This window comes from Corvus moneduloides, chromosome 13 (assembly GCF_009650955.1).
Source record: "Corvus moneduloides isolate bCorMon1 chromosome 13, bCorMon1.pri, whole genome shotgun sequence".
NCBI classification, from domain to species: domain Eukaryota; kingdom Metazoa; phylum Chordata; class Aves; order Passeriformes; family Corvidae; genus Corvus; species Corvus moneduloides.
Genome location: NC_045488.1, coordinates 9,543,711 through 9,570,898, shown reverse-complemented (window position 1 = coordinate 9,570,898; position 27,188 = coordinate 9,543,711). Strand labels below are relative to the sequence as shown.

Sequence of the window (27,188 nt, the reverse complement as noted above, 5' to 3'; positions counted from 1 at the left end):
TGGAAAGTACTGTTATATCAAGGCGAGTTATGGCTCACTCATTATACTATTTGGGAGACACCACAGAACACCCTTCCCTGAGGGTCAAATTCAGCCTTTGTAACAAAAAGATGCAACTACAAATTTGTGTGGGATAGGAAAAGAATCAAAGGGAGATCTTTAGCTTGGAGCCACGTTTACAGCAGTAGAGTCTCTGTATTTGTTTTTTAAATGAACGCTACTGGATGGGACTGTCTTATCTCAAGTCCTATGAAAATAAGACTTCTTCCAGGCCACTGGAAGTTACTACAAATTGCAACAGTAATTACTGGGGACGGACTGGCTAAATGTTACAGGAAATATTCCCACTATAATAGACATGAAAAAGATAGATCCAGATAGATCCAGCAGCACCAGGAGATTCTCTTGCTCCTCCTCACTGTCCCAGCTGTCTCTGCTGAACTCAGCAGCCCAGAGAATTCACCAGCTGAGGAGACAGGAGCTGCTATAATGACATGGTTACTACTTGAAAAATGGTATGGACCAACTACTAACAGTTTTAAACTGAGATTATCAGTAAAAAAAAGAGAAGACATCTGACTTCAAGCAACACTAGCTTTGTCCCGATTTTACAAATGCTGAGAGCAACTGCAAGCCTTGTCTTAATCAGTGATAGTTTCTGATGTTTAGTGTTTCAAATCAGCACAAAGTAGACAAGTAAGGCTTGCAATTACATTCCAACCCCCTCACTCAAGTAATTCTGAATTGCATTCCTTTACCTAGACAAATAAGTAGTCTTAGTTCATAAACCTCTCAAATGTTAAATAATTACCAACTAGAGTACACTTGTACTTGCTTAGCATCAAGCCTTCCATCTAGAATGACAATTTAATGCAGATTTGGGACAATGCTAAGGAAAACACAGGACTTTATTTTAAATAAATACCACTGCAACAACATTAAGTTAACTGAAATACAGGTATCAAACTCTGTGTGTGTGACATGGACCACGGGAAGGTTAATCTCACATCATACCTCGAGTTCTACACATTCTCTTTACAGGCTTTTTCCATTTAGATTTAGTGTCAGTAAATGATGCGTTTTATTTTGCCCCAATTCATTTAATTCATTTAATAGAACAGCTGAGTAAAAACAAGGATGTCAATAACAAGTAGTAATTTAACTCTCTACAATGGTATGCAGAAAACTAAATTATACTTGGTCAATAAGGTCAAAATGGAAATCCATACACTATAAAATTTTTCTATTGCACAGCATTAACAGTTTGTGTTTGTTCCCTCTCAAAGACTGAATAACTCTGTTCTCCAAGCTTCCCTGAGCACTCAATCCTTACTAGTAAATTGCATTTGCTTAATGCACAAGTAAAATCAACTACCTGTTAATATTGCTAATCACTGTACATAGATTAGGGAGAGCTTAGGGAAAGAAAGGAAAAAAACCAAGGAAACCGAAGAGACAAAAGTACATTCATAGATAACTTTATAAATAAAGACTTTAGAGTTAACAGGAAAACATGTTAACTTTTAACACCTAATCCTAAAAATACAAAAATAAGCTTCAAGAGCTAATTTTTTCCTGTCAATAAATGTTAATTTAGTGCAATCAAAAAAAAACCTCACAAATTTCAAATCAGTAGGAGCTTTTACATTAAAAATTACTAGCAAATTAGTTTAGTTTAGTTATAGTTAACAGATAAACTTATTTTAAAACAATGCCAGTAAAGGCAGTAAACACGGACGTAATCCCCGTGAAAAGCTGGTTTTGCCTGTATGGATTACTTGAGCTTGTCTTAGGACCCTCCCAAAATTAGTCAGTGCAACAAAACAAAGTTAGAGCTCCTTGGCAGTCCAGCACACTGAAATCACTAAGTCCTTCCTGAGGTAAACCTGGAAATGGCAAAGCAGTTACCACCATTTTTTTTTTTTCACACATTTACAAACTGATGAAAAATTTCTGAGAAAAAACACCTGCAGTTTAGTATCTGTTCAAAGCTGAGGTTCTCTGAAAGCCTTAACTAAACACCACTGAACAGATTGTTGGTATTAAAGAAGTTCTCATACTACAGAAAGCCCAACACCATCTGTATGGGAAACATCTTTCTCAAAATATCTCTCTACCTCTGAGGTTTGGTCTCCGCCTTATCAATTACGTATCTGTCTTCACCCGTGTGAACAGCTATTGGCAAACGTTTACAAGAGACACCCTTAAAACTCCCTTGAAGTTCAGTTTTACTTTTGGGTAACAGCTCTAAACCAAAGACTTTTACAAGTATTTTGAGGAGCATCTGTTTTGAAGTTGCAGAAATGAGGTTCCTATATCTCACATGTGTTTGTGCCAGGCAGTCAGTAAATGCTTTACTATCAGATCCTCAGCAGAAGAATTCAGTGCTGACAGATGAGTTACAAACCAACTTTTCCTGCAATTCCTTTACTTAGGAAGCCGGTCTGATATTAGGCACTATATGACTACTTGAGTTGAGGTTAATTTCTCAGAGTATGCCCTCAGCAACAAGTGATTTCTGTAAGAACAGTCAGAGGGAGAAGACTTACTTAGAAGTCCCGTCCTGCTCCTCTCATGATAGAGACAAGCTGATACACGCATTGCGCAAGGAGGAGAATCCTGACAGCCCCGGGGGTGCTGTTCAGAACCTGACTGCTGCCAGCCCTAACACGGAAAAACCCTGGTATCAAATTCCAACGAAGAGGTTTTGCTGTGCTCTCAGTAGAGGATTCAGCATGTTGAGGGAAGAAGTTTCAAAAGGAGGGGAATGACACCTTAAAAAAAGTTACAGTAACTTACATGAATTTTCTTTTGATGTAGATTTTTTTCCTAAGGTAAGAACAAAGTTAAAAGATCCTCAAGGTTCCTTTTTGGGTTAGGTTGGGTTTTCTCTAAAGCACAAAAGCAAACTGAACCCCTCACATTAACATAGATCCAAGTACTTTATCATAATAAACACAACAGTGATTACATGAATTTTCACCAATCTTGATGACAGTTGCACAGTAAAGCAGCCAGTAAAGCAATAAGCCATCACACCTTCTCATCTACCAAGATTATCAGAGATGCCACCATGAATTTTTGGGGTGGGAGGGGATTTGCCAGAGCTATGAACAGAGTAATGACCTTTTAAGCTTCAGAGCCTACTCTGGTAACCCATAAAACTAAAGCAACTAGAAATGTTATGTTTTATAGTCTTTATGGATTGCCAGATACATTTATGTAACACTTTCAAACACTCCAAGCAAGAAAACAGAATTACATCCCTGCAAAATGAAATTCCTGGTAGTCTCTTTTTCTACATAGATTAGATTCAACTCCACAGGAATAAGACTAACCAAAAGCAACCGAAGACCCTCCACTTCTTCCTCATTTGCTATGCAGACAATAAACTCACATAAAACAAACACCACAAAAGGAATAATGACCAAATTCAAACACATCTGTAGCCACTTCCAGATTGATTTTTTTTCTGTGGTATATAACTGTCACAATGAGTCCTCCCCATAAATTTCAAACCCAAGTTTTCAAACAATTGAAAAGCAAAAAAACAAATAATTCTATTTGACCTTCATTATTTAGGTCTGTGTGCCAGGTCTAATCAGTTCTCATGAGCACATTCCACTTCTTAAAAACCGACTGTAGAAATGCATTTTTCAAACTAAAAGGAACACAACGCATTGTTTTGATGCTACAGCCTGAAGCCCTTTATCTGAGTTTTATCAAACTATACTCTATCACTGATCGAAGCAGCAATGACAACCTAATGTTCTCTAAAGTTATATATATTGCTGTATAAACTTCCCACTTTTGTCTTGTGGCCCCCGGCTCAGCATGACATTGGGGGGACATTCAAAGGTCAGCGAGACTTTCTTTTCGAAGCCTTCAGTTCCCAAATTGCAGCTCTATCCATAGCAGGAGTGGGGAAAGGAATTCCATCAGGGCTCTGTTCCCATATACCCTAAAAACTTCAGGTTGTCATTTCTTCTGTCAGATGTTTGAATGACTATTTGGTATGTTAGTGTATAAACTATCTGTCTGTCTAGCAGCATTTCCACATCACCCTATTACTCATTTTATTGTCAACTCAAGACTGTTTCTCACTAGTATTAAAATCAGTATTTAATCTTAAATTTCTTTCAATTTATTACTTTGCATAATAAATTTCTTTCAATTTATTACTTTGCATAAGTAGCTTTTTAAAGCAAAGCTTGGAAGTTACTTGGACATGCAAGTCTTTAAAAAAAAAAAAAATCTGTATTTCAACAATTCACTGAGAAATCTCAAATTGAGTTTACTAGAGAAATGTTACACAATTTTATGTTTAATGAACTGTGTTGAAATGAATTGTACTTAAGACTCCTTATTTAATAAAAAGGCCTAAGAACATGCAACATTAACTACCACGTTTCTACAGTCATATGAAGACCTCCAACATCTTCAGAGTTTTAAGCTTCACACAAATGGCTGTCAGGATTACTTGAAGCACTCTCAACGTCTTCAAAATTCTTGTCTACCCCCACAAACAAGAGGAAAACCCCAGGAGAAATGAGCCTTACAGTCACTTAAGGAATCAAGCACTGCTGAGCAGAAGAACGAGCCAGGATTTGAGAGGCAGCACCAAGTCTCTGAACAATAGAGAATCCAGTTAAATCTGCTCCCATCCTCTCAGGAATTCGAGAATCATCCAAGTACCCACCATTAGAAGCACCTCCAACTCCTTTATCTCCTATCTGAGAGCCCTCGAGGGGAACAGCTAAAGGGGAAAGCCCATGGCCCAGAGCTCAGCAACAGGCATGTCCCTGCAAGGATTCTGATTTTCAGGAGCACTGCTAAACCAGAAGCTCAACAGGCTTGGGAGCACTACCAGGAATAATTAGTTTGGCTCTTCCTGCTCCATCCTGGTTTCACCTACACCTCACCAGGTTTCTTAGTAGCTCCTCTTCAAAGGATGGACGGAACGGGCAGCGGCTGGAGGGAGTAATTCTGTGAGTTTGGTGCACGGAAATCTTTCACTACGATCTCACACAGAACAGAAGGGAACAAATGGCAGCACTGGCCCATCCTCAGAATCCAGTTTCAAAATAAAAAACATGGCGATCTAGGATTTGGAATTGAAAATAAAAATATCAGGCAATGGCAAGTCACAGGCAGCTTCACACAGACACAGTGCTATCCTCTACAACCAGGTTTGTTCAACAAACTATTAATAACGTATTTAGTGATCAGAACTCAGGTGGTGTCATTCTGAGATGTCTCTGTCCAGACAGATGATGCCACCATAACTGTAACAAAAATCTGGTGGCCAGAAAGAATTGCCACATAAAAAGAGAACATTTACAAGTCAGTCTCTGCCCAGATCATACAAAGAATTCCAAGAAAACAAGGATGTCTGAGACACTGATGCACAGCACCCTGCTCCCACACACCCCTGGATCTATTAATGAACTGAGTAATTAAATCAGCATACTGCTCATGTTTAAATACAGTTAAAAATCAGGCACAGATTTTTTTTCAAGTTAAAGCATTACCAAAACTAGAGGCCAAAAAAAAAGTGTGATTGATCCAAAATCATTATAATCTTGCTAAAATGCACAAGAAAGAAGAAAAAAATCAAAATCAATAGAGTTATGTTACAATTTTGAGTGGCCTTTAAATATTGTAAAACTAGTATTAGAAAACTCAGAACACTTGGTCATTACCTTGTGCTACAATAGGATTTTAGGCTTCCATTTACTGACATGAACCCTCAGTGCCAGGTTGTTTGCGCCTAGTATTTTTTTCTGATATGGAATGACCACAGAAGTTAAAATCTGTTTTATAAAATTGCACGTACTTGAAAATGTAATGCACTGAACCATAACACAATTGATTTTTTTAACTAAACCCATGCTCATTAAAGAAGTGTAATTTCCAAATACTTTTTCCAGTGATTGCTCTAAATTAGAATAGCAAATTTTAAGATGGAATTTTCTAGTCCAATAAGCCTGGTACACAAAGCAATATTTGAATCCGTAATTTAAATGTTACAGTGAGAAACACTGATGGCTTCCTCCAACTGGTTCCCATTAGTTTTCAGATTACTGAATTACAACACATACATACTCAGCACATGCATTTCTGAGGACCTGCTGTGCAGCACCAGAATGAGGAATACCAGGAATACCGCAGGCCATTGTTGAAAGAGATAGTTTTGTTGGATTTTTTGTTTCTTAACGTCATTTCTGCTACAGTTACGGGAAATATTTCAGTTCCAGTGCACCCAATAGACGCCCATCTGGAAGAAGTGTTGGAACAAAAGCCTATATTGAAACAACATTTTTAAGCATAAAATATAGGTCTGGAATTTTTCTGACTATGTTTATACTATTTTTGTTACCAGCATCCAGTGACATTACGAACCTTCTGTGGTACACTGAAAAATCTTGTATGATAGTAACAAAGAGGCTTTTAAAAGCTCCTCAACAGAGGGGGAAGTGGGAAAGAAAATAACACTAAGAAGGGGCAAGTAGACAAAGACAGAACAGTGAGCAGCTCTATGCACAGATGACTCATTCTGACATTCTATACAGGTGAGGGTATACAGGAAAAACTTCAGTTAACGAAAATTTCCAGGAATTTAGTGGAATTCTTTTATCCTCTGTCTTCACTTCCCTCCCCATAAATTTCGAGCACTCAGAAGTACTAGTAGTCCTCCTGAGATTTTAACCCAAACCAAATGTTTGAGCAAGGCAGACTGTTATAAAATCTCAAGCAAGCAACATCCTTTAATTAAATAGGTACCAGTGTGTTTGGATATGCATGGAAGTTAATCCATAAGGAATACCAGCTGTACAATACACTGCCCTGTGCTTTGGTCACCTCTAGGCAGTTCACTAAGTCCAATCCCAGTCATTAACCATCCACGGTGCCATTTTTTTCCTGACTCCTCCCTGCTGTAATTTCATAGGAGAAATTTTTCTTATAAAAATTTCAGTCTTTACAGGCTGCCTGGATAGGGCTGTATTAGAGTTTATACAAAACCAAAACATTTAAAATCTTTTCCTCCTAGAAATCTAATTAATGACTTAGAGATCAGGTATTTTTATTGTGCTTCTAGATTAATACACCATAATTACCAAAGCTTACTAATTCTGATGTGAAAAACGCAATACAGTTACAGGCAAATATGGTTAAGTTTTGCATTGATTTAGGAAAAAATGTAATAATTAATTGTGGCTGAACCCAAGAGGTAATATAAAGCTTAGTGTGCTGACTCTTGGTTTTATAAAACAAACTGAAGCTAGAATTGAATTATTAAGCACACCATATATTTTACAAATCTGTGCAAAGAAAACCTTATTTTTAATAATTAGGCATCAATTCCTCCGAAGAAAACAACATATTATTATAATAATTAACATATTTTTTTTAGAAGGCCATGCTTCTTTAAATAGTCACATACTTCCAGAGTCCAAAGCTCATGTAACCTAATCTGTGTTTTCCTCAAATCCCCACAAGTCCATTTACTTAAAAACACCACGCTCCTGGATGGGTGCCTGGCGTACCAAACCTGTCCCGTCGTGCATATTTTTATACATGTTACTAAATTAGGAAAGCAGAGTGGACTAAGGTTATGCCAACTTGAAAAAAAGAACAGAGTCTGCATTAGTTTGTGCCTTTGCTTTTAAACTCACAACCATTATAAAAAAAAAATTTGAACTTTATTAAGTATCAAAGTGATCTGCCCTAATCAGAGACAGTAATAAAAGCAGAAGGGAAATCTGGGGGGAGCAGGTAAGAAGCCAAATTTATTCCCCCTCATTTTGAAGCCTCTAAATCAAAATGTGGAATATAATTTTAAAAAAATGAGTTAGGACCACATATTTTCATGCCAGGGTCTAGAGTAAGAACAGAATTATTGGCATGCTGTACCCATCAGTGGAAATCTACTGTGAAAAGAAGGGAGGGAAGAAATCGTGTTTATGTGCCTTTAATTAAGATTTACCAAAATCCCTCATATTGAGCCCTATTCAGAATTCTAAGTTGGGTATTCAGGAAGTCTTTACCAGTTAAATACTGGTATGAATAGTAAATACAGATATTGTACTTTACAGCAACATTTAAAAAAATGAGAGAAATGAATATGCACTTTTCATATCTGGAAGTTTCTCCTGCCCCCAATTAGTAAAGCAAATTCCAAAGCAAAGCAGACTGCAATAATCACTCAACATTCCAAGGGTTACTGTATAAATAGACAAAGCAGCAATCAACAATTACAGTTTGATTTATAATTTTAGCAATGACTGAACCCTCCTTGTCATTACACCGAAGTTACATAGGTAAGAGAAAATTATCTAGTATTTATCTATAAAAGTTATATATTTCAAAATTCATCTTCCTGAACTCTTCCAGCCTTCTGGAAGCACAAGTTGTTTCAGTTACAAAAAACTCACTGATCTTACCGCTATTAATTTCCTATTAACTCAGAGGGTTATTCATTATGGAGAGATAATTATTAACTTCCTAATAATGGGTGGGAAGACTCAATCCTCCCTAACATTAAATATGATCAGACTCAAAAAGGTGTGGTCTTAACAAATGGAATGGGAACACCCAAGTTCTATTTCTGGCTAACACTGACTCCTGCTGTGGCCTGGAGCAAATCACTTCTGTTAAAAACACTTTTTTTTCCACTCTGTAAAATGAGGATAACACTCCCTTATCAGCTTCACAGCATCTTTCTCAAATGCTTTGAAGATAAAGTTTTATAAGCCTACAAATGTATTTTAATGAGTCTTAAACTGACTATATTTCTAAGCCAATTTGCCTTAAAAAGGAAAAGGATTTGAACTGAAAAGAAGGGTCTCCATGCTGTTAATCTCCCTTAATATTGCTGCAGTTTGCACTTTAAATACACCAAAGGCACATGAATTCATTTTCCTTCAGTCTACCTAAAGGAAGCAAAATGGCAACAAGTGGATGCAAGATGCAGGAGTCCCCAGAGACTACACGTAAATGTGGATGTGCAAAGAAAGCCATACATTCCCTGTCCTGGGGCAGGAACCTGCCCAGGACTGTGGCAGAGACCTGCACCCCTGCAGCAATGGCTGCTCCCTCAGCAGCACTTTCCTCTAACATTCAAACAAACAGCCTCCCACTTTTGGCAACAAATTTGCTATTATTTGTTCACTTCTTTTTTTTTTTCCCTTTGCTTGATCAATGCACTCAACTCTTAAAGTTCCTGAACAACAAACACAAAGGGAACATCGGTCTAGTCCATGTAAAGACAACTGCTGATTTTTTTTTTTCCCCTTCTTAAAGGGAATTTTGCCAAAAGATGGGCTGGGATCATAAACCATACCCTCTTCTTTAATTACTTGCTTTTGCTCTTGACTTGGCAAAACATTAAGCTTTTCATTTCAGTAAATCTATAATTAACTCCAGCATGTGCTGAGTAAACATGACCTCACTTTTAATTAAATCTTAGAACAAGATGCTACAAAACTTGCTGTTTCTAAAGAGAAGTAGCTCTCAAGTAAGGGGCAAAAAACCCATCTAATCCTTGTCACGTAAGAAACTTAAATCCGAATTTGAGTATAACCCACCCTCTTTTAAGTCATCTGTTCCCCAAACATACATTCCAGCTACAAGATCAAAATGTAAACCTGAAGAGCCACCACTGCACATCAAAAGATTCTGAGGCTAAAGTCAAACCAAATCTAAATGGTAACAGCAGAACAGAGAACCTTGGTTTTGGGACGCCTCAAGAATAATTTTTATAATGCATCTCACTGGATTTTTTTTTTAAACTATGGAGTAGTTCTTACACAAAGAGAAATAAGATTTCTCAAGAATGAAAGGAGCTGAAATATCATATGCATTATAACCATCAGAAACAAAGGGGAACTTTCTAGTTAGTCATTTATGAGCGAGAAGATTCAGAAAATTTCCTTCTGACAGTACGTCCATACAGAACTAACTCTACAATTCGAAATTAAAATATCAATTCACTGATTAAAAGGAGAAATCTCTGAAAAAATAAAGTTCAGCTACTGTGAAAACAATGTCATGACTAAGTCAAGTTCATATATGAACTAATGGAATAATATGAAATAACCGTCTTCTGTTTATGCTGATTTTTTCCAGTAACATCTTTGGTGTCACACATTTCCAAATGGCCCTCAAGAATTTAGATTATTTAAGTGCTACATTTAAATAGTAGAAAATTTCACAAAACTTACTTCATGTTCAAGAACTGCATTTACCAGAGCCAAATAAATGAACCAAGAAACTGTTAAAGACAGCAGCTACAAGATTTACAATCTGCAGAACAAAACAATGTTGTGCATTTAAATGAAAACATGTACTCAAGAGAACTTTAGAGCATTAAATCTCCTTTTACTTATCTGCAACTGTTTTAATCAGCTCTTCTCTGAAAGGCAAAACCTCTCAGGGATTCTGATTACCCCCAAATGCAGATACTGATGACTCTGTATTAGGCAGAAGCTGGTCTGCTTATAAATCTTATCTAAAGTATATCCAAAATATGACATTAAGAGAATTTCACTAAGTATTTTCTTCCAGCCATTTGCTATTGTATTTCAGTTTCAACATGCTTATTCTGGACAAATTCTTCCCTTTAATTCTCAAAGTTCAGCTGAGTCACCTTTGAGCAGTTCTCACAACAGCTGAAAGGAGGCTGATGGAAGCCCCCTCAGCAGTGGCAGATCAAACGCAGAGCCTTGAGGCTAAAGCTCAGGATCTGATCCAAGGGCAGCACCCATTTGGGGAGTGTTTGCTGAGCGCAAAGGAAGGACTATCACACTACCAGAGTGCCACTGCACATAAAGTCCTTCCCCACCTCCAAGGGACACCATTTCCATGCTTCACCTCATGTCCATTTCCCTCCTCATCAGTCCTGTATTGCCTGATTTCCTCAGGAAGCTAAAGCTTATGCCTCTACACTGGCTGCATGTATTTTATCATTCTCCCCCATCTCCTCTCTTAAAATAATTTTTAAAAAATTCATTGGACAATCATGACCAAACCTGAGAAAAGCAAATTGCTTGTTATTATTAAACTGTCACAGGTTTTATTAAAACAGGTACTTAACAGATTAAAACCCTGCCCATCCCAGTGAAGATAAACCACACTACAGGCTCACCCTCTATCAGAGTCTGAAGAATCTCTACAATCAGACTAGAGGCTTAAATCTAGATCTTAAATGCACACTACTTCAATTGGTTTAAAATTTGATTTCTATAAGGCAAATCTTAAATACTAAAAATTAAGAGCACAACTGTGGAACAAAATCATTAAAAATGCATAATGAATCAACATATGCTATTAATTGCTTTGTTTCTTCTAGCTCTTAATCACAATTAAGGAAGACACAACAAAGAATCATTCTTATGAATTAAAATGCAATAGAACAGTGGGGGTGTTCACACATAATAGCAAACATTTACCATCCAACTGTTCTGCAGCTGCAATGAAGATATTTTCTAGCAATTCATTTAGGATGTTACTGAGTATCCTCCTAGATATCCATGGAATTTTGAAAAAACCTGAGGATACTTTTAACACCAGACACTGGGAATGGAGATCCAAGAGGAATGACAAGGCAACGACTCTGAAGTAATTTCCATAAATGACTGCGATCTTAACCCAAAAGCTCTTTTTTAATGCAGATCTTTAATTTCAGCACAAGCTGCACAGGTAGAAGCTAACTTTTATCTTCAATGGTTCCTTATGATAAATTAAGAGCCATTAAGAGCTGTCTTTCCCCAGAAATGCAGGGCAATGTCTGCTGTACAGAAAGCAGTGAACACACAGTAAAATGATGCACTGCAGTGAAATCACATCCCATCCTAGTTCAGCTGAACTTTGCCAGTGTTCCCAACAGAATGCTAGCTGACACTATAATGAAGATTCATGCTACCAGTATAATTAAGGATGAAACAATTCATCAGAATTTATTATTTTTCTCTCCTTTTTCAATTGTTGAACGTAAGTGTTATTTTGAAACTCCTAAGGTTTTTTTTTTTTTAAATGAAGTCTTTGAAGTCTTCACAATTTTACAGAGAACATCTCAGAAAATATGCTTGGAAGCCCTCTTTGGGAATTGTTTTGTTTAGGAAACACTGAGCGCAGTAGATTAACTCTCCAGTGGGCAAATTATGCAGTGTGAGTGAAAGGCTAATCCTGCTTGGGCTGGTAACACTTGTGTGACATCCCGTCACATTGACAGTGACAGGATTAGCACCAGCAGCAGTAATGGCACAAAGGACACCACCACAAACACACAAAGACCACACACTACTGGATTCTCCAATGCACAAGAAGGCAACACAAGTATTATTTCTAAGCATGCAAACTTTTCATGCACACAAACCTAAACACACGCAGGGACAATGCTCAGGACCAAATTTTGTATAAACTTCAGGAGAAATTTAATGCAGAAAGTCTCAGCTGATACCAGTTCCTAATCAAATGTGGTAGACTCCAAATCAACTCTTCAGTAATGTAAATTATCCTTTTGAAAGTCTTTTTTGGAACCTTTTTAAGTTAATGTGTGAAGTTTTGCAGAAAATGTGTCACTTTCTCTTTGAACAAGTCTTTCTTTCATGGTACAGCACCATAAGGTAAATTATCTTTGAGGAACATAAAGCACACTCAAATCACTCCTTTCTTTTGAATGTAGGACATCTGAAAATTGATGGAAATTTTATTGGCCCTGGGTCATAATGTTTAACAGGTTTATCTAATTTCATTCCAGAGCATTTACATAGTCATATATTTTTTTTTCTTTCTAATCATAACCATCCTTTGACTTTTTTAAGCAGCCTAGAAAAGTGCAAGGAAAGGACAGTGAGATTTCTGCACCCAAAACTTCAAGGAGCATTTGCAATACATTCCTTGAGACTAAACAATATGAACTTACAAACACATGAAGGTCACACTGAGAAATTAGTTAAAATAGAGCCAAAACCTAATCCTGTTAGATTAAGTTAGACCAGTTTTTTGAAATCATAGCCTTAAATTTTTATCATCTCTGCAGATGAGAAAATGCAAATACACCAGAGAAAAATTAAAAACTGAAATAAAAAAGAAGTATTTGAAAATCACCATCATCTTCTCTGAACAGATGTAAGGGGGATGGAAGAATAATAATGTTACATCTGCTTATCAAAGTATTTAGAAGACAAAAAAAATCATTCAAAATCTGCCTATGGCCAACTTTTTCTGACTTTGTGTCGAATTTACTTTGAATAAATTTTTCTATTTTATTATAAACTAGCAAGACAAACATTTGTTATCTACTGTCACAATGAGATAGAACTGCCATAGGCAAAGCTACTAGACACGTGTCTTTTTAGAAAATATGAGATTGGGGCTGTTGGGTGAAAAGAAAGGAAGGAAGGACCAGAATCCTTTATATTACGGAAAATTGGAAGAAACATCATTTTATCATAATGACAGTTGTCATTGGCATTTTGTGTCTTCTCAAAGAAGTTCAATATTTTCTTGATATGATGGCAAAAGCTGTTAAATAAATACATTTTTCCCACTTCAGCAGCATTTTTCAGTACTCTGCAAGCACACAGCACAGCTTTTTTCTAACTACAGAGCACACTGGGAGGAATACAAACAGCAATCCCTGCAAGTTGCACCACTCAGTAAACCAAGAGCAGATCAGTTGGCAAGTGAAGTTGCAAGGCTGTGTCAGTGCTGTGACCCCTCACACACTGCACTCACCTGCAGGTAAATATTTCAGCTGGTTGTTCGCCAGGCGAAGGTGCCGCAAAGACCTCAGGCGGCCGATCTCTGGACACACAATCTCCAGGGCATTGTCACTTAGGTCCAGAAACTGCAGCTTAACCAAGGAGCCAATGGCTTGTGAAAGAACAGATTAAAACATGAATGTGACCCAAGAGCAACATTAAAATCTTCACAGGACTGTGAGAGGAGAACAAGCCACAGTACCCGCCAGCTGTGTCTGAGCGCATCTCGAGGTGTTAAAGCCGGTCTCACAACTCAATGACATCAACTGTGGAAATGGTGCTCTAGCTAACAAATAGCTCTGCTGGCAGTGAGACAAGGGATAACAAGTACAGTGGTGTACAGAATACTCCCATCTGTAGATTCTCCTCAAGACAATTCTGCTCTGAAACCACTTTCTCCATTCTTGTCCTTTGAGTCTTATCCAATTTACATACAGAAATAGCATAAATTGAACACAAATTCCTCAAGTTGAGCACATAACTCTGCAATTAAGACAAGGAAAAGAAACTAGTACAAGTTCTTGCTCCTTTGGGTTTCAAATCTGTCATGATCTAAACCAGCAGAGTATTCAGTGTGGTAACTGCCTGAAAGCAGCAGACACTCTGGATTTTTGTTTCTGTAGATGAGTGCCATTTAGCCTTTTCACTTTCTGCAATTAGAACTGCAGCAAACAGCATCTAGGTGCATTTGAGAATTCATTAAAAGAATTTAACATAGCATAAACAAGGATATTATCAACTAAAAGCTACACTGGTATATTTTGTATTAAAATCTTAAATGTTTTATGGGAAAATAAAGGAAAAATAGGCCTCTTCAAAAAAGAAAAATGAATATTTTATGATTTCTGCCACTTATCATGAGCTGGTAGATTACTTACCTTCAGGTACAACAACTATGTTATTTGAATGAAGGTACCTGGGGGGAGGAGAAAAAAGCAGAGGACACCACCTGTTACCCTCAAGGACTTCTGCTACATATTCAGTTTGCAAAATATCCAGTTTCAGACTGAACGAGCACCCTCAAAGCCATTCCTCCCTATGACCACAAAAGCTGTGTAAACTATAAACTGGCAACGGACAGGTACTTAAGTTGCACTTGGATTATTAAATGATTAGCATAAAAATAAAAGAAAATTACATACCACTATGTAAAACAAACTATTCACAGTTACAATAATAATGGGCTTTAGTTTTGAGAGTCATACGGAGGAAAACAAAAAGGGAAAAGAATAAGCAGAGAGAATAACCAAAAATGAATCATTTTGATCACCAGGTTATTTGACACTAAATGCTGGCCAAGGAAAGAAAAAAAACCCACACCCACACAAGTTATACAATTACAAACATTTTCCCCTGCACATAAACTCTCACACCTTTACTGAGAAATAAGCACATGATCTATTCACTGCAAGTGGGTTTTTCAAACTTAAAGTACCTTTTTCAAAAGAAAAAAACAATCTTGCACACGGTTATTTATGCTGCTACAGAGGGTGGCCAGATCTCTCACTAAGAATATTCAGCACCCTCCAATGGAGCACTTCCAGTACTTCTGGTAACATAAACACTGATCATAGATTTTACACATTTCAGATTTCAATCATCATTGCTGGAAAAGAACAATTCGATCTTGTAGTAAATAACAGTAACAAAATTTTCCAATATTAACATCCAACTGTAAAGGAATATTGAGTACTCAGTGTTCAATTGCTTAGGCACACATGGAATTATTTTCATGGCATGTTTTCTTCCACTGTATTCCAAGAGCATTTCCTAAAGTAGGAGCCCCTCTTTGCAAGGAGACAGAACAAAGGAAAAGACACATGAACATTTCAACTGCATGGGGCATCTGAACCTTCTCTTTCTTTAAAAATTGTAGTTTGCTAAAAACTTAACAAACATAAGAATAGTATACATATCTGTAGAAACATAGGATGAGAATTCTCCTACCCATTTCAGCTGCAGCTCCTGAAAATATTCGTGAACTATTTCACTTAAGCTAAAAAAACTGTATTATGAGGAGCTACACCTCATAGCCCAGCATCAGGGGCATGATATATACAAAGAAAAACACATGAGTCAAATAACTAAGGATGTAACTTTTAGGAAAATAAAAATAATTTAAGCTTGTCTCTCAAAATTGAAAGCTACTGTAACAAATTATTCTTTAAATAAATCCTTGTTTTGTGGTCTCTTCTCTGACAACAAAACACCTCTTACTCTCTCATCAAAAATTGACTTGTCCTATGAGAGCTACACAAACACAGCCCATTGTAGCTCTCTCCAGACCACCAGAATGTGTGGGGTAATGGTGAGACACCTGAGCTTGCTGAACACCAAATAATTAGGTTTGACTCCTATAAATCAGTGTTTGTAAGAAATTATTTTAAGCTGTAATTTAAACAGGTTTTCCTAAAAGCACCATCAAATAGCAGAGATTTCCTGATGCCCAGTTGCAAATAATGATATCAAATATAAAAATATTTATTTTATTGCTTCAGAGCACGAAGACTCTCAAGACAGGGGCATGATGAGATAGGATTTGCTCTTGAGCGAGTCAGAGACTGCAGTGACCTACAAACCAGTTGAGTTATACTGTGGCCACAGGCACCAGAAAGGTGAGGTTACAGGGCCAAGATGACAAGATCAGACAGCTGAAGGCATTGGCTCCTCAGATAAACACCTCCTGTGTGGAGCTAGCCATTACATAAACACAATCAATGCTCCATCAGTTACTCATCTGAAACTCAGACAAAGAACTTAAAATGGGAAAAGAGGATGTCCCTTTTAACCCCCCACTGCCAATCCTACCACACAAGAAAATCACAACTTTATAAGAAAAGGGGAAGGAAGAAAACATTGTCTCAGGGGCTTAAGTCTTAAATTAATTGTCAAAATAATCCAGTTCATGGGACATCCATTTTTTGGACAAGACTGGATAAACTGCTCTGCCCACAGCAATCACCATTCCATAGTCACCACCTGTACATGCTCACCCCTGCTTCTATTTGACAATCTCTGACTTGGTTCCAAAAACTTATTACTACAATCAGCAGGACTGAGATCATAAAACCCCTGGGAGCTGGGGTGGGAATGAGTAGCCAAGGATGGGCTGGAGGCTGTAACCTGTTACTATGGCTCTGCCACAACCCTCTGACCACTGCACTGGGAGGTTCCAGGGCTTTATCAATGTGATAAGTCCACACAGAATTTAGGGGGTAAGTATTTTTTCCCGTAGCGGTATAGACACTTGTATAAAGGTTCTTTTCATACAATAAACAAGAAATTAAAAAAAAAATTAAAATGGGACTGAATACACCTACTTTAAAAAAAAGTCCAACAACAAACAAAAAAAAAAAATCACACAAAAAAAAATTACCCTTTCTTGCCCTCCAAGAAAGCCCTTCACACTTAAGGGAAGTTATATGCAAGCAATACATTCTAGATGATTTTAAGATGAGATGGATAAGCATCATAAAAATATATTAGAACTCCTACACAAACTCACAATTCCACGAGGTTTGGAAGCTTCTGTGCAAGGTTTTCTGGCTGAAAGAGAGTTAGAGATTTTTTAGGTTTCAAAACAAAAACCAGACACACATTTATTGTGTGCCCAAGTCATTTTAATCGCTATACTATGACACATCAGCAGGAAAAATGGCAACAAGCGTCTATACAATACTGTTTCCATACCCCCAAAAATCCATCAGGGCAATCTCGGGTGTATCCCAGGTGAGCAATACACTACTGAACAGAACTACAGCCCAGAAGTGACATTATCATGCCCTCAGCAAAATAGGAGTCAGATTTCTGAGACTGAAAAGATGGATCACCTAATCTACTTTTGAAAATACATTCAAACAAATTAGTTAGTTGAAGGCAAGAGATTGCTAAGAAGTTGCAGCCTTTACAGACTTAAAGCAGAACAAGAACTACACAAGATGTCTAACCAGAATGTATTGTATAATGCTGCTAAACTGGGAAATGACCTACCATCTTTGTGTAGCTTATCAATTACAACCAAGCCAGAACTGCTGAATCCATCAAACTAAGATTTTCATATTTACATATTAACATGCATATCATTTCCTAAGTGCCAACTGATCCCTAGCTGTAATTCTCTTCCCTGGTGGCATTTATAACCATGAACGCGTATCACAAAACTGGCTTCACAAGTTTCAGATGTCATGTTGGAAACTGTACTCAAAATTATTCAAAGTTAAGACAGTTTTATTGCTTAAGAAACCTGCTTAACGTAGATTTGTTTTACTGAAAAAAAGGGATTACAATACTGATATATGCAGAAACTACTGCTTTTTAAAAGCAGCTTGATCACATAATTAAATTCCTGTTAAAGCTAGAAATTTTCATGTAAATAAACATGATGTGTGATAGCTTAAATAGATATATTATCTAAAATATATAACTTTGTGTTCGTAACCTGATGATGGAGGAATATGCTAACCTATGTCATAATAGTCTCACATAGAAAACATGCCCCACGCACGATCTGAGTAAAAAGCCCCGTTTGCTTAACTCGGGAGCAGCAATTTATGGGTCAGGTCAAGAAATGTCGGGTGAGGTCAAGACAGCGCTGCGGTGACGTCAAACCCAAAAGGCGCTCTCGCTGATCTGGGGCTGCCACCTCGCGGCAGCTCCGCCACGGCGCAGTCATGGCCCCGGAGCGGACTTTATCTGGGCAAACATCAAAGCTTCAACTGGGAAAATGTGCTCAAGCACAAAAACAATTCAAGCCTTAACTGAAAAAAAAAAAAAAAGTGTGGAAAAAACCAAATTCACTGCCATCCTGCAGGCTTTATTACAATAAGGATGTTAACCTGAACCACAAACCATTGTCACTATTCCACCTGCTGCTCTATCAGAACAGCATCACATTCTGAGGTAGTAAATTAAGAACAATTATCCTCAGTCCTGCTTCTGACAGAGCCAACAAGACAAACACCTATTTCCTTTCAATAGAAGGAGAAACTGAGTACTGGAAAGCTCATGTTATCAAAGATTAACTGAGAAGTGGAAGATTTGATGCTGGGATACAGGTGTGCTGCATGGCTCCTTGATCCATTCATTATGTCACAGCACTCCATCACTTCCACCTTGCCAATGAAGACAAAAATGAAATTATTCTTAGCCAAGGTAAATTCTGTCAGCGTAACTATCCCAGACATCTCATAGGAGCCATCTATCAAGGACAGGAGTCACTTGAGAAGAGCAAGGAACAAAAACTGATTTAGTCATTTATTTTCAGAATTCTGAAGGAATGAACCAGTGGGACAAAAGTACCACCTAATTTTAGAGAAATATGGTGCAGGCTTAGTTTTGATGGATGTTAATGATGTTTATGCAATTTGAAGTGTTTATCGATGAGCTATTGCTCATCACCTTGCATCAGAGAAATATAAGGAAGACCCATCTTCGTTCAATAATTGTTTTCAACTATTCTCAGATGGGATTTCCACTCCCTGCACTGCCCCCGTGTACCCAACTCACAACAACTTTACTAAAATTAAGAACACTACTTGTCCTACCTGTAGTGGACATCAAAAAACCTCATTATGAAACTCTGCTTTGTAAAAATATCGATGATTTCTGTTTTCCCCAGTTCCTCCTGTTTTTTCCTCTCCAATCTCACAACCTTTTCTCTCATGTTCTCTAAAAGTCCCTCGTTGCTGCTCTCTAAGTTCTCTCCAATTCACCCAGGCTGTCCATGAGTATGAAACCCTCTGCTCCAGCTTGTGCTTTAACAGTATCCAATAATTACTTCCTTCTGCTTTTAATGGAGATTGTGAAACTTTCCATGTTCCAAAAAGACATCTGCCTTTTTTTGTAACATGCTGCTGACTTGATCTATTTTGGTCCACTACAACTTCCAACATCTCTTCTGTGGAACAGATGCTCAGTGAATGACACCCAAATTTGTTTGCCTAGTTCCAACAATAGCGCTGAGCACTTGAATGAGATCCCAACAAGGCACATTATGAGCAAGTTATCCTGATTGCTGTGAATCTAATCATGCTCTGCTTCACGCTGTTTGAAAGCAATTTTGTCTAAGTATGACCTACATTTTAACTTTTGTTTCAGTTTCTTTATCCAGGTCTTAACACTTAAATGCAAAACTCTCCTTATTGTTTAATCTTTTGAGCAGCGCAAAGTTTGTGAACCTTACTGCATTAAATAATCACTGAATTTCACAAAGTGTCAAGACAGAGCTGTTTACAGTCTTTGGCTGATTTTATAGCAGGTTTGATTTGGAACCGTGAATCCTATCCTCCTGTTAAATTATTAACACATTATTAAATTACTGCCCAAAACCAGAGTGTTAAAATAATTCTCTGCAGTACATGTCAACTTAAGTGACTCATCCAAGATGCAGAAAAGGCATAAAATCTTCAGAATCCTTTCTGCTTTTGGCCCTTAAAGTGGAATACTGGACTTGTTCTAGGAAACCCTGAAAACTGTACAATTTTGGTGAATTTTAAGTAGTCATGCCCTACAGCTCCTCTACCTTTGCTATTATTTTACCTCTCATACCATGGAAGAGCCCACCAAAAAAAAACCCAACCAACAAATCCAAACCAATCAAGCAACCAAAAATGAAGACTTGGAGACTTGAACCTATTGACAGTGGCAAGTTTTGACTCTATAGAATAGAGTCTTAGCAGCTCAGAACATCTCTCACAGTTATTTAACTACCTCACACTGAATTCTGAGGTCACAACATCCACTCAGGGAGAGAATTTCTTCAGTCCAGGGAAAAATAAGAAGAAATCCCAGAAGAAAATCCCACATTAACTGTGACATTAGCTGACATTAACTGTGTTCTCCATCCTCAGCAGCCCATAGATACAAGTTTTTACTGGCACCTTAACAGCATGTTTGGAAGTAGACCCCAGGATTGACGTTGCCTTTGAAATTGGGCACACACCAAGGGAAAAGTCATTCAGCCTAATGAAGAAATGTAGAATAGACTGCATAGCATCTACTAACACTTATGAGAGTACAATGTATAGGTTGAAAAAAAACCAACCAACAGAACAACAAGCCTGACAAGAAAACCCCCAGAAGATCTTCAGAGCTTCAAAAGGGTAACCATAAAATGTCATGAACTTCCATTTATTATTCTCTACATTACCCACGCAAATTCAAATACTCATATCTTATAGCTGATGACATTATTCAGGGTCAGATTATCTATCATATTATCATTTTTTTCCTGTTTCAAAAATCAGAATTCCTAAACACGCAGACAGTAAACATTGCAATGAAGAGGTTGTCATACCAATGTGGTCAGGGAATTTCTTTTCATGTAAAGTCTCTCCAAGTACTGCAGCCCCTCATCTTTCAGTAGCTCCAGAGGGAAGTGATGGAGATTTCGGTAATTTAAGAACAAGTTCTTGTGCCTTTCCAGCTTTGCCTCAGAGATTGTTTTACACAGTTCTGATGCCATGACTAAGCACCACATCTACTGCATCGCATCTTCTGAGAATAGACCCATTTCTAGGAGACAAAAAGAGGAAAAAACCCCAGTATTATCAAAGTGCAGTTATGCCTTCTTTTGCAGGAAGAGTCATTACAGATTATCTGATCATTTACCTAAACACTCTTGTTCCAGTTAATACACAAAGTCCCCAGAACATCCACACCATAAGCTATGTTAGAAGCAAGTCTTTGACTATTTTCTGGATCAAACTTTAGTGCATTACAGGACCTGAAATAACAAAATCTTTAGGTATATTTAATGTTTTTAGTTTCATCCACATTCAGTGGGCCTTTCAGATTATTTTGTCAAAACTGCCACCACAAGAAGAAAAAAAAAAAGCAGCCTCTATTAACCATTATTGATGTCCCACATCTGTCCTGTGACATGTGCTAAAAAAAGAATCCACAAATAAGAAAAACACACAATTAATAGAGGATTTTAGTCTCAGATGACTAAAACACACCAATATCTTTTAAATCAGTAAGACAAAAGGTAATGAAAGCTTAAAGTGCTTTCCCATATAAAACTAGTGGAATAATTTACCAGTTGGGAGAGAGAATTGGGATGGATAACCAGTAAAGCCATTTAAAAATAATACACTAATATATGAGAAATCTGAAACTTACAGTGAGGAAATTTATAAAGGGTTAAATAAAACAGCAGATTTTCAGCTCGCTCTACTAAAAATAAAACCAGAAAGAACAAAGTGTCAAGCTTTAACTGACAATTTCAAAACCAGAAAACAAAAGCAGGAAGACAAATTAAAAATTAACTCGTATCTGAAACCTGACTTTATTCAACTGGTTTTTCACATATAACCAAAATTCAAGTCAATATTATGCTGTCTAGATTTACACAGCAGCAGCAGCGCTGCATCTTTTTAACTATCTCAGAAAAATGTAATAAACCCAGACTTTACTAATTTAAAGTTACCATTTTGCTACAGACTCGTGTATATAAATTAATTCCCATTAACAAAAGGCAAGGACTCAGAACTGCTTCCCACCAATAACTATTTTATTTTAGTTCAATCCCTCATTGAAGGAGAGGTTTTTAATCGTAACAGATATTGGAAGTGAAGGTCCTGAATCAAGAATCCCATCTGATGACAGGCACAAAACTCCAGCTGAAGATTGACAAACCAACCATACATGTAAATCAAACTACTTCATTAGTTTGAGTAATTCCCTTGATTTGCAGATAACAGCTCTTTGCAGTGATCTGTGTCCTTCTGGAGCAATACACATTTGTGGAGTTTTTAACAGTTGCCTTCATTAGCTGTTTTAGGGAACAGGGCACACACACTGCCCCTTGGCACTGCTAACATTAAAGCTCTCTTAGTCCAGAAGATCAAGGAAATTGAAGCCATTACAATTCCCAGCTCCACTTCTGTGATCAGCATAAAAATAATTAATGGAAAAGCATTAACATTTTTCATGTGCATAGTCTGAGTATTTATTATTAACTTCTACAATATATGACATCGTAAAGGAAAACTCATCTTTCTCTGAATCTTTTTTAATCAGAAGCTGAGAAATGACGAAACATATGCATAAACATCCAATAGCCTTCCAATTTGTCCAGAAATGGTTTTTAGGTATCCTGCACTTGTGGGCTTCTCTTCAGAGTTTTGACTCCATGTAACAAGTACCCATTTAGCCATGGCACACACGGATACACAGACATCCAACCCCACAGATACAAAGCCCAGTCACAACCTACTTTGGCTCTTACTTCAAAGGAACCTCCTCCTACTCCCTTCCACCACCAGCCAAACTTTTCCTCTCTCAATTATCTTTTTCCAAGGATGAGGCGCAGCCTTACCAAAGAGGAACAGCCACAACCATGGTCTTTAAGGGAGGTAAAAAAGGAGGATGAGGGCTGATAGCACCCAGTGACGATGGCCCTGTGAGGAGCCAGGTCCTTCGGGGAAGAAAAGGGCGAGGAGGAAGGGGCAGGGGGCACGGGGGAGATGGAGGGAACGATGGGAAAGAGAGGTGGGAACGGGGGGAAAGGGAGGGAAACAGGGGCACCGGGCAAGGGGGACACGGGGAAGAGAAGGAGGAACGGGGAGACACGGGGGGAACGGGAGAGACAGGGAAAAACGGGCCCGGCCATAGCGCGCACCCCCTCACGGAGAGGCGCCGTGCCCGCGCGGTCCGACGAGCAGAGAGCAGGGGCAAAACACCGAAGACAACCCCCCCACCATCAGGACCCGATCGCCCTGTCCCTGTCCCCCCCCGACGCCTGGCCGGGTCACTGCCACTCACCGGGGCCGCCGCAGCGGGAGCGGCGCCGCCGCCGGCCCAGAGACCCGGGGGCGGGACGGGACGGACCGCGCGAGACCGCGGCCGCCGCGCGGCTCTCGCGAGACACCACCCCACCCCACCGCGGGCAGCAGCCAATCACAAGGCTCCGTCTCTCCCGCCTCCCTCCGCCAGCCAATGGGAGCGCGCCGCCCCTCAGCGCCTCGCCCGTTCCTCGGTGTGGGCTGCGGGCGTTCCCGGTGTTCAGGTGTTCCCGCTGTCCCGGGCCCTGCTGGTGCGGCTCCTTGAGCGTGTGGGCTCCAATTGCCTCCCCGCGTGTTCACACAGCCCCCCGTGCTAACAAGTGATCCCTGCTTGATCGCTGATAAAGGAGGACATAATTTGCTGATAAAAGCTGTGGTCAGGGACCACCCTCTCAGCTTTGGTGCCGCTGCCGCTGCCTTTTTTTCTGTGTTACGAGCAGAATGGAGACCCTCAGGCGATCTTGCCTGCACCCACAACCTGCCCATCGCGGCCATTTTTTTACCCCTGATAGCTGGCCTTTGGAAACGTTTTGATTTTATGTGTATTCACACACATTAAGGTGACATATAAAGGCTTGTTTGTGTCGTGTCAGTTCTCTGCTGACAGCAAATTCCCTTATACTCAGGGTATTTTACATGACCGGGTATTAAAAAGTTGCTTTTTGCTGAAGATAGCTCTACAGCTGGCTAAAAAAGAATCTCAGCTGCAGAAATCCTCTTTCTGGTTTCCACAGACTAATTAACATAAACTGGTCCTAACAAAATTTATACCGCAATTGTGCAGGGTAACCAAGATGAACACCTTGTAGACAACATTTCTTCTTTATATTCACATAACTTTCACTTGAAATAAATCAACATGCAAAAAAGCTTAAGATCTTTTCCCTTGCAGATTCATTTGTCTCTTTTTCAGTTCTAAATAAAGAATAGCAGCCCTTAATGGCTCATTTGTCATTTTCCTGCACTTGAAAGGCAATAATTGATTGTGACAACTACACTTGCTCCATCTTAATTTCCAGTTGCGCTGCTTTTGGAGTTGTTTTTTTCAGAAAAAAGTAGATTGCATTTTGTTCAAATAATTTACCCTTCAAAATTCAACATCCTCCATATTTATCATATACTGCATACATTTTTTCTTACTGTGGTTGATAGCACTTGTCTTTTTTTCAACTGATGTTAAATTCCAGGAAGTGGTCTGCTTATAGACCAACATGGTTTTAAAAGGAGTAAATACATCACACTTCTTAATGTCACTTTGGTCTAGCACTATAAATATATGAGAAATTAAAAGTTAAGCATATTTCAGACCAAAGTGGAAGCCAAATATGAGGACTGTTAGCAACGCGTTCCTCAGAGAGAATTCAATGTGTCAAACCAAATGTACTTCTCCAGGATATTGAGTCATTGACAGGACAGAAACTGTGTTTCTGTCTTCTTGGACTGAAATAGAAAAGGAAAGATGAAGCTTTTCTTCCTGGGAGACCTGCTCTTAACAGAGCCAGGATACTTACTGTGTTTATTTACACATGTGTTGTAACAGTTTGGGGTTTTTTGGTTGGAGATTTTTTTGAGAGAGTAACAGGTAGGAGATTAACACTGATATTTTTGAGAGCAATTTTTGTCTCTTCTTTTCTGCTCACACCAACACACATCACTTTTTCTTGTGTCTTTCCCCCTGAAAGGTCACTCGGGATTCTCTCTTTGTTGTTTTGTGTAGCCTGAATCACACGCTCATTCATTCTCTGGTTTTTTTCCCCCTTAACCAATGCCATGGTGATCTCTGAAAATTGCTGCTCTCAGATCCGAAAGCTGATCCCCGAAGCTCTGATCCTGCACAGCACAGGTGTTCAGTCTTGCTGGTGTAGTCACAAGGCTAAAAATGATGAGCAGAGCACGGATATTGGAATCTGATCTTCTGTTGAGGAGAGCATTTGCCTCATGGTTGCCAAGTCATTCTCATCTAACAAGTCAGACTAGTGCAATCTCCCTGCTAAGTAAATTTTACTGTTTCTTTACCCTAATTTAATTCTTATTTTTATGCTTCTGAGAGCACAGGGGGCTTGACTTTCCCATTTTGCTAAGAAGGATGGCCAGTCTTACCTGGGCCTACATAAAAAACCTAATAAAACTTGCTTTGAAATGCCAGTTTAAAGTAGATCTATTCAAGTAGTTTTCAGTTGTCAGTGACTTGAAGATCCACCATCATCCAGTGGTTTACTGGAACAAATCCAGTAACTGGAGCAAACAGGCACAGCTTCACTGGTGATGCCTTGTGGGTGCCAAAATCACACAAATCTGATGAAGATAGTGTGAATAAAAAGAGATGATGCTATACCAGATTTATTACACAAGGTAACTAATTGAGACTGACAACTTTGGGAAGACACAATTGGAAATACCTTTGCATAGTAAAGGTTTATGCAAACATTTTCTTTTGTGTTGCCAAGTGAAACGTGAAGAAATTATTTTTATTGAGGTTTTTATGATGAGTTTCCTAGCTCTCAGTGTCACAGACTTACAAGATCCAAAGTGAACTTTGGAATCTGAGTTTGAACACTGTGAGGTTCCGCCTCCCTAATAATCCTTCCTGCATGAGTCTTTTCCACCCAGTGCTGTGGATACCGCTTACGTTGAATCATGTGCATTAAATTAGACTTTGTAAGTTTGGAATATGATAAAAATACCCACTTAGCAATTAAAGGTCAGTTTTTAGCAGCAGGAAAATTCAGTGTGATTGATGCACGACAGCGAGAGAGTGTTTCTCCTTTAAGGTCGGGTAATTACTAAGTATTTTTATTCTCTGCTTTTCAGTGTGTTAAGTAGCAGCAGAAAATGGGCTTTCTTGGATGTCACTGTGTTCTGAGAATTACAGTGAGGCAAAAATCCATCAGTAAACACTGAGCTCATGCAGTTACCCTTGGTACAGAGAGGTCCTGTGGGCTGGAGGAATCTTCTAGGCACAAGGAATCAACAGATCAGTCCAGTGATCAATAGATGCAGTTTCAGCTTTCTTTAGTTTCTGGTGTGTACGAGTGTTAGTACAAGTGTGTAAAGCAGTAGTAACCCAGTGGACTGCCTGGTGTATCTCCCAGGTCTCACAGACAGTGAACATATTTTCCGTGCTGAGACTGGAGAAGAATCTGCTTAACACATGCTTGGGACATTTGGAGGGGTCTAGGAGAATGGCAGAGCTCTCCTTTACATGGCAAGATTCCAGCACAGGGGCTGAAGGGTTTGTGCTGTCCTATTGTCTTCTGCTTATCCCTAGAAAATGAACATTGCCTGGAATTTTGAAAGCTCTTATGCAGTTGAATATGCAATTTCATTTTTCTGCTCTTACAGACAGCAAGGGGTGGCTTTCTCCCTCATCAGAGGACTAATAACTTCCATTTCTCTTTGAACAAGAGCCAAGGGCCTTGTGTCATGATCCGGTTCTGCAAACTGAGATTTGAAGAAGCAAACAGAACATTTCCAGTTTGCATCCTTTCTTGTAGAATTTCTAATCTTAATTCTTGTTACCCTTGTTTTCACTTTACAGTCTTACGTAAGATCTTTTTCAGTCAATCCAGATTTCATATACATAATGATACAAGATTCAGTTGGTAGAAATGTCAAGAATTTTGGATCTGTTCTTTCC

The 27,188-nt window shown here is 38.6% G+C and overlaps 1 protein-coding gene across 5 annotated transcripts in view; it reads right to left on the bottom strand.

Annotated features, from left to right (window-relative positions):
- The window catches only part of LRRC28 (leucine rich repeat containing 28), a 51,603-nt gene extending 27,972 nt beyond the window's left edge, over positions 1–23,631 (bottom strand). Inside the window, exons 1-5 of one of the 5 annotated variants that reach the window (XM_032122594.1) lie at positions 23,532–23,631; positions 21,061–21,278; positions 17,272–17,312; positions 14,645–14,682; positions 13,741–13,878 (exon numbers count right to left, since the gene is read on the bottom strand). In XM_032122594.1, the coding sequence (XP_031978485.1) occupies positions 13,741–13,878; positions 14,645–14,682; positions 17,272–17,312; positions 21,061–21,243 (400 nt within the window). In that variant the 5' untranslated portion in view covers positions 21,244–21,278; positions 23,532–23,631. Of the gene's footprint in view, positions 1–13,740; positions 13,879–14,644; positions 14,683–17,271; positions 17,313–21,060; positions 21,279–21,374; positions 21,479–23,531 lie in introns of those variants that run through there. The other 4 variants (XM_032122595.1, XM_032122596.1, XM_032122597.1 and 1 more) reach the window with 4 other exon arrangements.
- Between the last annotated feature and the right edge of the window lie 3,557 nt (positions 23,632–27,188).